Source organism: Simochromis diagramma, unplaced genomic scaffold (genome assembly GCF_900408965.1).
Source record: "Simochromis diagramma unplaced genomic scaffold, fSimDia1.1 OVJJ01000304.1, whole genome shotgun sequence".
NCBI classification, from domain to species: domain Eukaryota; kingdom Metazoa; phylum Chordata; class Actinopteri; order Cichliformes; family Cichlidae; genus Simochromis; species Simochromis diagramma.
In genome coordinates this window covers 10,189,919-10,202,334 of record NW_024387030.1, presented here as the reverse complement: position 1 = coordinate 10,202,334, position 12,416 = coordinate 10,189,919, and the positions used below count along the sequence as shown (strand labels likewise).

At 41.1% G+C, this 12,416-nt stretch overlaps 1 protein-coding gene across 3 annotated transcripts in view; it reads right to left on the bottom strand.

The window, feature by feature from the left end:
- pacrg (PARK2 co-regulated) overlaps positions 1–12,416 on the bottom strand; it is a 147,947-nt gene that overhangs the window by 60,436 nt on the left and 75,095 nt on the right. For all 3 annotated transcript variants that reach the window (XM_040042192.1, XM_040042194.1, XM_040042195.1), the window contains exon 3: positions 8,747–8,918. In XM_040042192.1, the coding sequence (XP_039898126.1) occupies positions 8,747–8,918 (172 nt within the window). The remainder of the gene's footprint in view (positions 1–8,746; positions 8,919–12,416) is intronic.

The window sequence follows — 12,416 nt, the reverse complement described above, 5'->3', positions numbered from 1 at the left end:
ACTGCCCTCGAGTCACAAAACCTAACGAAATAAAAAAGGTTTCTGGATTATTACCCCCATATCAGTGGTTTGTACACACACACACACACACACACACACACACACACACACACACACACACACACACACACACACACATACATATGTACACACACACTGATTGGACAGTGTTGAAACAGCACTGCATATTTGTGGAGGAGTTATTTAGGCTGTCCTTCGTGATAAAGTCTACAGATTATCATAAACATAAGCAGCTCTGAGTTTTGTATTTTTAGCACAAACTCATGAACACAATTTCTACCGGCAGCACGTGTGTATATACTGTACACTGTAAAAAAAAAAATCCTAAAAACACAGTAATGTTCCGGCAGCTAGGGCGCCAAAATAATACTATAAAATAACAGAAAATAACTAAATAACTAACTAAATAAAATACGGTTATTTTCAGTAATGACAATACAGTTTGTTGCCCAAATTTTACATAGGATTTTGCCTTTTTCAAGTGCTTTTAAACATTAAATTAGGAACATTTGAATGTGATTAAAATGGTAAATAAATGGTAAATGGCCTGTATTTGTATAGCGCTTTACTAGTCCCTAAGGACCCCAAAGCTTTACACATCCAGTCATCCACCCATTCACACACACACTCACACACTGGTGATGGCAAGCTACATTGTAGCCACAGCTGCCCTGGGGCGCACTGACAGAGGTTTATAGGTAATTTCATTAAACAATGAAATTACCTATAAACAAGGTCAATGAATGCGGCAATATGAATAATAATACTTAAATGTACAGAAATATACAGTTAACAGTTGGTTTAAATAATAATAATGGATTGCATTTATATAGCGCTTTTCGAGACCCTCAAAGCGCTTTACAATTCCACTATTCATTCACTCTCACATTCACACACTGGTGGAGGCAAGCTACAGTTGTAGCCACAGCTGCCCTGGGGCAGACTGACAGAAGCGAGGCTGCCATATCGCACCATCGGCCCCTCTGGCCTCACCAGTAGGTGGTAGGTGAAGTGTCTTGCCCAAGGACACAACGACCGAGACTGTCCGAGCCGGGGCCCGAACCGGCAACCTTCTGATTACGAGACGAACTGCCAACTCTTGAGCCACGATCGCCCTAAATAACATTATTTGATGTAAAAAAAGTTCATAAGAATCATTTTATATATTTTTCCATAGCATTACATTTGAATTTAACAGTTCAATCTTTCAAATAACGGACAGATATTTGTGAAATTATGATACATTTGTGAATGTATTTTAACAATCTAAATATGCATATGTACAGACAAATATATTTAAAAAACAAGAAAATTATGTTTTATTACATTTATAGTGATTTTATGTTATTTTACATTTGAAATGTAAAATCACAGTCTATTTATGTAAATTTAATGATATTCTAGAAAAACAGTACAAAACTGTAAAATACACAGTAAAATACTTTTATATTACAATATTTTTTTACAGTGTATGCTTCAAGATGAGTACAAAATTGATTGTAACAAAATTGATAGCAACACTATATGAATAGCCCTGCATGTAGCTCAAAAGGCTTCCAGAAGCGAGAATAATGACTAATTAACTTCCAGAAACTGCTACTGTGAGTCCCTGTCTAAATGAATGGAGCCTGAAAGTGGTTCTACCTGCCTCTAACTAACCTGTAACAGTAACTAACCCAACCAGTGGGATTACATGTTTGTGTGCAGCCAAGTTAAACCCTTTGTCTTTTAGAGGAATTGGAGGGACATTTGCGATCTCTGCCATGACAGAATTCTTCCATGAATCTCTATTCATTCATTCATGGATCTCTGTTTTTCTGACTGCTATTTAAGTCTTTTGTACATTAGAATCAATATATATTTCAAGTCATTAGTAGAAATAGTAATTTACCCATACCTAGCTGCAGCACCTTATTCGAATTCACATAAGACTAATCGAGAAAGAGGAAAAGGGCACCAGCCCTAAAAGATTGTGTGTGAGCAGCAAAGAGAACAGCGTACTGCATCACTCAGTGCAAGTGTTAAAACAGCTAATATGCAAACATGGAGCAGTCCTGAGCACACGGAGCCACACTCTCATACACCACTCACACATCACACACACAAGCGTACCCGTACTTGTGCGCGTACATGAGTGCACATTCCAGTGCAAGCATTTTACAAGCAATGGGACAAAAATGTCAGCCTCAGTCACGAGCACAGGCAGTGCTGAATGTGGCAGTAACAAAACACGAACCAAGTTACGCAATGTTAGAAGAGTCACATAAACAACATGAGGCTCAAAGGTTCAAGGAATATTGCATACTGCATTCATAAAAGACTATGTGAACCAGGGCCACTGCTTTGTGTCCATCTGAGAGCAGGAGAATGAGAAGGAGCGTGACTTTATCTGTGTCGGCGACAATGTGCGAGTGTGTGAGTGAGCGAGTGAGTGAATGAGTGTGTGCTGAATGAGCAAATGTATTGTGCTTCACGCCATCTCTCCATCGTTGCCTTAGTGTCTCCCCCGGATAGACAAGCGCAGTGATATCTGCCATCACCGAGATAAGGTGGAATGTGGAATGACAGGAATTTCAAACCTACATAACAAACAATGAAATTCTAATTACCAGCCAGCGCAAACAATTTTCCCTGCTGTGACATTTGGACCGCGGGACTGTTCAATTATTCATCAGCACTCTTGCCTCACTGCAAAAAAGAAAAAAAAAAAGAAAAAAGAGAAAGGAAAAAAAAATTAAAAGAGCCAGAGTGGAAGGCAGCCGAGGGCCTGATATATTAATGCTGGTTTAAAACCTGTGTTGGGACAAATCTGAATAATCATCTATTCATGCTAAGGCTTGTTTCGTATTCAGCGTGGAAATAAAACAACGCTGACCCCGTATTCCGCTTCCTGTGAAATGTCAGAGGCAGGGGCGACACCTCGGAGAGTTTAGCAGTGAATTGTTCTCGCTCGGGGTATAAATACACTTCTGAGATCAGATGAAGATGTTCTCGTGCAGAGGCGTAACTGAGGATCTCCTTGTAATGAAAGTCTCATTTTAGTTCAAAGCCGAACAAATGCTCTGCCAATCAACTGCACGCAGGCATGGCTCAGAATCTTCCTCCTTGTTTAAGGACGCCAGAGAAAGCCCAAAACAACGGCGTTTCAAAAACATTCTGCCTTGTCTCCTGAGTCACCTTGGATCTGTTTGGCTGAACAAAACCATTTTTTACGACTTTACTTACACAAATTGATGTTTCATAGCAAACCATTTGTCATTTCAAACACACACCGGGAAAACAAAAGCCTTCTGAAATGCGTCAACGCCACAAAAATATATTAAATGCTCTCGCCTCTTTTCCCACAGTAAGGTTTTCTTTCTAAAGCAAGCAAAAGGGAGCATGGCATACAGTAGGAAAGAGTTCAGTCTTTAAGTCACTGAGGACGGGGCCTCAGAGTATAATGTCAGCCAGAGCCTTCCTCATTGTGTATTCTCATTGGGTGACCTGCAGTCATCATCAAAATTCACCAGGGCCTGATGTGGCTCAGTCGCTCTGCAGATAAGAGTCTGCCAGCCACATTGAAGATGTATTAACGTCAGAGGAGAAAAATATATATCTTGCCATTTTAAACTGTGGATGGCTTTTTACTTTCTTCCTCTTTCTGCCATCCCTCCTTCTTTCCAACGCCATAGAAAAGTAATTAATCTGCAACAGAGACACGGACTGGCGGTTTTGCCTTGTGGATGGCAAAACGGGACTGATTTTTAATAAACGAAAAAGTTAATAAGGAGCAAGCCATTTAAAATTCCATTATCAGGGCGAAGTGTGTGTTTTCATTAGGGGCATAACCATCACCTTTGGTCTGGCCTCCAGAAGGCAAATGGCCAAAACTGCTGAGCGGTTTGAACTTATAAAATGCTGTCTGGGTTACTGAGTAGCCAAGTACCACTGTGTATAATGATTAGTTGTGTGTAAAGTGAGTGCTTCATTACAGAGGGCCAAATAGACATTTTGCTTTCACGTGCCTGTATAGAGACTTACAATCTATCTGTGGTGGTAGAGGAGGTTGCAATCACACGTGTGCAAGCAAAAGAAGGCAAACCAGTGCTTAAATTAATTATTAATATAAATACTTATTGACAAAAAACTTTGAAGCACTGACTGGTTATCTCATTTATCAACAAACTCCAGCTGAGCGGGGTTGAACTGCAGCTGGTAGTCCTTGCTCTGCTTAGTGTAGTGGCAGCTCATGAACCAATTCTCCACCAGCTGCAGGTTTTGGTTGGAGTAACCCTCAAGCTCACAGCATAGGAAAGGAAGGGCCATCTTCACCAGCTTCAACACGAGAAGGTGGATTTGAACAAGAAAAAAAAAAATCAATCAAAAGATTCAGAGAATCTGGAGAAAACTCTGTGCACAGAGGGCGAGCTTGACATTCAACACCAGATGCCTGTGATCTTTAGGCCCTTAGGTGGCACTGCATTAGAAACATGGAAATCACTGCATGAAATCACAGTTTTCTGTGCCACCCAAAAATGTAAGTTGAAGTTCTATCATGCAAAGAAGAAGCCACAAAAGCTGCATCTCAGATGGAAAAACAAGCCTGTACATCTGAAAGCCACCATCAATCCTGAGCTGTAAATACAGGTTTTAAAGCAGCAACATGCTCATACCCAGGTGGCTTTTTCAGGAATGAGCTAGCATATTTCAGCAAGACAATGCTAAACCACATTAATCATAACAGCATGGCTTTGTAGTAGAAGAGTACAAGTTGCTGAACTGGCCAGCCTATAGTCCAGACCTTCCCACAAGTGAAATGTTTGTCACATTATAAAAAGAAAACTATGACAACAGAGATCAAGGTCAGCGGACCAGCTAGAATCTTACATCAGACCAAATTTGGGACAACACTGCTCTCCTAAAAGTCCACCAACTGGTCTCCTGAGTTCATTTATTGTTGTTAAATGAGAAGGAGATGCTACACATCGAAAAACATATGCCTGTCTCTTTTTTCTTAAAATGGTAGATTTTCACATAATCATTTGATAAAATATTGTTTTATGAAATTTGCAAATCACTGCATTCTGCTTTTATTTACATTCCACAGAGCATCCCAACTTTTGGGAATCTGGGTTGTTATAAAGCAGTAAAGCGTACGCACACACGACACTTCGGAGTTGTTACACTGTATGATGTGAAACAGTTAAGACCGAGCAGCTTGTGCTCAGTGCGACTTTCTGCCAGGGTCAGTCTGTCACCGTGTCTCTGTGTCTCCAACAGCCCTGCCTGGTGTTGGCCGTCATGCCCCTCTGCCTCCACAGACATCCAACACCCACACATAAACAAGAAGCACACACACGTACACACCCCCAGCCAACTGCCCATGACATGAACACTACCGCAGGCTCACTGGGCGCCACTTAAAGGCTCCCACTTTGAAACTGACACTCCACTTGGCAGTGGCGCCAAACAAAAGAGTTTCTGTGTGTGTGTGTGTGTGTGTGTGTGTTTGAGACTTTGTGCCTGTGCATGTGCTGAAATTCTTTCAACAAAGCCACACTTTGCATTCCTCCAACTTCTTCTTTCCTTGTTCTTCCTTGTTCTTGCCGCGCATGAAACCTTTCCCGTTCGCATCCCTATGAATTCCGAAGTCTATTTTTGAAGTCGTACACCACTTCGCCCTCAGGCACGACCTTTCGGCCCTCCTTAAACATGTGTGTGTATGTGTGTGTGTGTGTGAGAGACTGTGCGCACGCGTGTAAACGTGTCAGCCTGGAAAGGTAAGGAGGCACAGCATGATGACACAGTTAAATGTAGCATGTCATCACATTCATTGCAGATTATCAGGCATACTTTTAGAGCCAGCGTCTTCCGGCAAATGCAAAATAGAAAAACAGAAAAAAAAACAAGGACGCTTCACCCTGAGGGTTAATGCAATAATAGGAACTGTATGACAGCGAAACCAAATTAGGACGCCACATCAGGACTGGTTGTATAATATTAGAAGCGGCTGTAGCAGCAGACTGCAAGACAGGTGATTCTTTTCCTGGTAAAGCATGTTGTTCTATTTTTGTTGCATCGAATCTCCAAGGCAAAGTCTGAGAAAAGTCTAAGAAAGATATGTATGTAAATATAATAAATATATATTATCTATAAAACCAAAGTGAGAAATCCATTTTCATTAAGGTCAGATTCCTTAACCCTCTAACTCTTGCCCCTTACTCCTAACTATAACGTTACCAGGCCCTTTATTTGAGTGATTTTCAAATGTGAAAGTTAGATATTCACGGTTGGAAATTCATTTTCATGGTCCCAGTCTATGACCCAGCTTTTGTGTTTTGACTTTTGATTCAGGTTTATTTAATATTCTGTTCCTAGTATTTCATTATTATAGTTGTGATCTCCGTTTGTAGCCTGAGGTCTTAGTTTGTTATCTAGGCTTTAGGTTTTCTGTTATCATTCCTCTCTGTGTTCCCCGTCCTCTTGTGTCTAGTTTCCTGTGTTGTTGTAGCGCCCTGTGATGTCTGTCTCTCTCTCTTTCTTGTCCCTTGCTCTCTCACTCTCTGTCTTTAGGTCATGTCTGTCATGTGATTCTTATGTTCTAGTTTGGCTATTGCTTGCTTCCATGTCTTTTTATCCCCTGTAGTGTAAAGCTCAAATGTCTCAGTGCTCTTGTCACTTCCTGTTTTATTCTGATAGTCACTTGTCTTGTGTGCAAAATGTTCAGTTTCTCATCAGCAGTGTTGGTCAAGTTACTTGAAAAAAGTAATCAGTAACTGATTACTGATTACTTCCCGAAAAAAAGTAATCCTGTTACTTTACTGATTATTTATTTTCAAAACTAATTAGTGACTTAGTTACTTTTTAAAACAGGATTTACACCCTAAATAGGTAATAAAGCAAGAGATCTTTCAGCCCAAATCTGCTTTTTCTGCATAATCCATCATATAAAATGCAACCAAATGAAAAAGTCTCTTTTTAAAACTTGTTTTATTAGTTTTAATCTTTTAACTTTATGCATCAAGCAAACATTAAATTATATGCAACATTCTCTGACTGGAAGAAATTTGTTTAACATTTAAACCTATTTTCTGCACATTCAAGCACATAAAATAGTTTTTTGTGTTTGCACTCACTCTTTCAAATAGATGCAAGTGAAACACAACAGAAAATAAATAAAATCAATGACTCAGCGGTCCTGTTGCTCTATTTTCACCTGTATAGCAGGAGTGGGGCAGGCGGAGGTTTACCCTGGTGCAGGTGTGTCGCAGAGGTCAGTGGAAGGATACGGCAGTTTCTCTGTGAATTTCACATTCCAGTGGCAGCGCACTCGGCGCTTGCTCGGAAGTTTAGGGGTGTTTTCGCTGTAAAAAGAAGTTTTCTTCCCACGCAGTGAACAGCGGACGCTAATGTTTTTGTCACTTTTTACGGAATGAAACTCAAAGTAAGGTCAGTACTTCCACGCTTTAAACGCTGCACGCTCATACTCTCTCCCGCACTCGTTATATTATCCATTTTTGATCTGCACACAGCTGTTGCCACAAACATTGCACTCGCTTACGTCATTGTCATGAGACACTCTTGCAAAAAAAATCAGTTTTAGTAACGCAGTAACGCAGCGTGCTAACGGGAAAGTAACAGTAATCTAATTACCTTTTTTGCAATAGTAAATCCTTACTTTACTTGTTACTTGAAAAAAGTAATCAGATTACAGTAAGTAATGCGTAACGCTTACTTATAACGCGTTACTGCCCATCTCAGCTCATCAGATTATTTTCAGCTGTGTTCCCACCTGTGGTCCGCTCACACGTTTGGCCTTGTGTGTGTAAATAATGTCTGCATCTCCCTCTGTTTGTTGTCTGGATTTGTAGTATATTCCCAGTTTTAGTTTTGTAATCTGTAATTCCAACAATAAAGCTGTGTTTTGAGTTCAGTCCTGCATTTTGGGTCCTTTCCTGCCTGCTTCCCACAGCGTAACGGCAGATATAGCCTCCATGCCCGTATAGTGAAGCCAACATTGGCTTTGATTGCAAAAAGACCTCTGCTCACGTAGAAGCAGAGGCCTGCAGTACAATGACTCTTTCCTCCTGAGACCTCAGTGAACAATTTCCTAGCCAGTTCATGGGTTCAGTAATTCCACTAAAAGGAATGCCTTTTAGTGTCAGAGATCATAAGCTAATGAGGCTGCCACCAAATAGTGAATAATGAAATAATGACATGCAAAAATATTTATTTAGGCTGCAGTTCAAGTCTGAGATGATTACTCTGCTGTCTATCAGTGATAAAATAATAATAATATTTACATATACAAAGGTTTGGAAAAGTAATGTAAATGATGATGAAGATGATGAGGACATTTTGCTGCCAAAGCTAATTGAAAGGCTGCTATATTTTAACATCACAGAAAATTGCCATGATAATAACTCTGTGTGATTGCAAAGCAGACTTTAGCCCTGAAAAGTAATCATTAAAACTGTCAAGTTACACATATTTAAAACTTCATCTGTGGTTTCTCTCTCCTTCTAATTAGCTTTAAAGATGTGATTTTCACGTTAAATCTGGCTCCTCGCTTCTACTAACACTGTAACTGACTTGGATTTGTCTCCAGGTCACTATACATTTCCCTGGGAAAACGAGAGAGCGAAGCGAAGGAAAAATGACTTGACAAACTGGGTCATGTGAGAGAGGAGCTCTGTTTTGTGTGGTTGGTAAACCGTGAGTGCGGGCACCCTCCCAGACTTACTCCTGATGGGCATGATGAGCTGGGGGATGACAGGCAGGATCTTGGGGCCTCCGCGGTCCAGCATGTCATGGATTCCCTGGCGGGCGAAGAGCTCATACGGAAAAGCAGTCTCAGTTAAACCATCAAAGAACAGTGGCAGGTAGTGGTGGTAGTCCAGTGTCTCCACGTCCACCTGAGGACAGAAACACACATTTATATCACAGGTAATATTAGCTCCCTATTAATCTTACTATTAAACTTAATAAAAGTACTTAATCCTAAACTTGTCTTGTTAAAGCTTTGGGTGTGTAACAGAAGGTTACAAATGTAAAAGCTCAGATTTTGAAATTTAAGTCAATTTTAAGACTTTAAATAAGCCACTCCAAAACCTTCATTTTGTTTTGTTTTTTAGCCATTCAGAGATGGACTTGCTAATGTGTTTTTAATCATTGTGCTGCTGCATAAGTGTGCCTGAACTTCAGGGCACAAACTGACGGATGGACATTGTCCTTCAGGATTTTCTGGTACAGAGCAGAATTCAGGGATCCATCAGTTATAGCAGGTTGTCGTGGACTCACACTATCACACCAATGTTCTTTGGACTGATGAGACAAATGTTGAATTTTATTTGTAAACGCTGCATCCTGCCTGCAATGGAACTGCCTCAATGATGCCATTTATTCCTAGTGTCTTTCTTATTGCTGAATTGTGAACTCTGACCTAATTGAGGCGAGTGAGCCTTGCGTGTCTTTAGATGTTGTTCTGGGTTCTTTCCTGGATGTGTTGCTGATACACTCTTGGAATAATTTTGGTAGGCTGGCCACTCCTGGGAAGGTTCACCACTGTCTAAGTTTTCTCTATTTGGGGACAATGGCTGTCACCATAATTCACTGGAATCCCAAAGCCTTAGAAATGGCTTTGAAACCCTTTCCAGACTGATCATGCCAATGATTTTGTTTCTCAGCTCTTTCATTAGATGGAGGTTAGATGCTTCTCCTTGAGATCTTTTAGTCTTCTTCACTTTGTCAGGTTATATTTAAGCAGTTCAACAGGTCTCACAGTAGTCAGGCCTGCATGTGGCTAGTGAAATTGTTTTCACATAAGATCAGGAAGATTTACATTTTTTTCACTTGATAAACAAATCATAATTTAACACATATTTTTATTTATTTGTCTTATCTTTGTCTAATCTTTTAAATTCTTTGATGATCTGAAACATGTAAGTGTGACCAAAACCGCTTATCCTTGTCAGGGCTAAATGTGATCAATATGGGAAAAAAAAGCAATCGGGAAGGGGACAAATACTTTCTCACAGCATTGTTATATTCTGGATTACTCCCTTAAACGTAAAAAAGAGTAGTGTGTGTTAAATGTGAAAGAGGTCCTGATTAAGTTTCAGGATTCGGTGAGCTGGTGAATGTGTTGCTTACAGCCGTGAGGCCCTCTCTCATTCTTTGCCCTTTCTCTTTGTTTGTCCTTGGCTCTGCACAAAACTAGGGCTAAATCTCCTCTTGCCCTCATTTATAACCCTCACAGTGAACACATACACTCACTTACACACTCTCACACACACACGCACACACTGCTAGGGGACAGCTGTTCAGAAGATCATGACACCACAGCATGTGGCGTCCTGTGGGGGCTGACATGTTAACACCTGTTTACACCATTTACAGGACAGACAGAGAGACGTGCAGAAACAATCAGGTGGTAGATGGAGACATTTGTCCGGCTACAGGCTGCTGGCAGACTTTGATGTTGTTCAGCTGTGTTTGTGTCTATTGCGTGACACGTGAAAGTGAAGTCTTTCATGTGTGAGAAGCTATTGGGCTAGAGCCACTCAGGCACAATGAACTTGAATGCACAGGTGATCCAAAGGAAGCTGTCCTTGAGTTACGAAATGCATGTGCATGAATACCGAGGTACCAAGTGTGTATCAATATATGCTTTAGTGCACAGGCAAAAAAGGCTATAAGAATTACAATAAAGTCACCTTCCTAAAACTCCAAAGTACTGAAATAATTTTTAAGTGACCACGTGCATGTTCACATGAATTCTTGTGACAATGTGCTCTGTGTTATTCACTTTATCTGTCAGTGGCTTTAATGTTGTTGATGATTGGTGTGTACAGGCGCACCCTACTGGGCCACGCTGCTCTGTGCTGAAATGTCACCCAGGCAGTGACACTGTGTGCTTTTAAGTCCCTCGCCCCACTGCCGGTCAGAGCCGAGACTTCAAAGCAGGTCTGACCGCCTTTACCTCGCTCAAGCTGCCAAACCTCCCTGTCGCACAGCTAACTGCCCCCCCACCCCGGGTAAACACAGAGATGGAGGAGGACAGACTAAAGATGGAGACAGGGCAAAAATGGCGACAGAGACGGAGAGCTTGCGCTGTTAGCGCAGAGAGAGACAAGGCTGATTGCTTTGAGGCAATTTGCAACCTTGACCTTTCCCCGCGCTTGGTCAAGATGATCACCGTGAGTCAGGCTGACTGGAGACAAGAACAAAAGCAAACACGAGCCCAGAGAGCAGGGGTGGACAGGGGATGAGAGGGTGAGGAGAGGCGAGATGACACTACATCACCGTGCTGCTCACTAGCCAGTGGCAGTCAGTGGTACACAGGGACACGTCATGCCATAAGCAGCTTTTCTGGATGAGGCTACAGAAATAACACAAACAGCAGACACAATAAAACACTATCACAAAACCCCTTTTTAACCAGTACACTTGGCCTTGTAGAAGCAACTTTAAAATCCTTAACTATTAACACTGGACATAGCAGGCAGTGAATTTCCCAATGTATTATTTAAATACTGCTACATTAGAAACAATGCTAGACATAAAGTAGGATATTTCATTCAGCTGTAAATGAGATAAATTGAATTATTATTATGGAATTAAACAACATAAAAAGGGAGGAAAAACACCCTAATTTGAGTAAATGGAAAAGAATAATACAAAACTACAGCCTATAGAAAAAAATACCCACAAAATGCAATTAGTTTAAATGTAAAAAGATGTGAACTCTACACCAAAATGTGAAAACCTATGTGATATCTTTCCCCCCTAGCTTCAAATTATGCTTTAACGTAATATGCGACTTTTTAAAATGAATTCTTACTTGCAGAAACAAAAAAATGACACACAGGAGAGGAAAAAGTCAAAGTAATACCTGGGGCTAACAGAAAATGGCACACGCAGTTTTACTTTTCACTGTTAGCACATTATCTGCTCTCACACGACTACGTTGTGAACCTGCGATGTTGCGTGAATAATTACCTGAAGCATTAATTTGCTGCTGTTGTGAACTCTAATGCTCATAATCAAAATCACATAAACAAGCACTTAGGGACTGACTGAAGATTCCAGTTAGCACCGGCAGAGTGAGGACAATCAGCAAACACTCCTGCAAGCTCGCACTGTTTCACATAAACACATACATTCCTGGGGAATCTTAATCAGACACTGTGCTGAGCGCTAACTCTTCCATCCGCTATTGATTGTCCGCCCAGGTTTGTTTGTCTTTGGGTGCCTGAGGGAATCCCTCCGGAGTCTGGGGAGTCAATGAGAGTGGAGCACAGAAAGACTATCAGCCCAGCAGCAGCAATTAGCCCTGGGACTCAGACCTGCGTGTCTCCTCTGGTCAGCGCTGCAACGGCAGACAGACAACAACAGAAGCAGGCCAGCCTCTG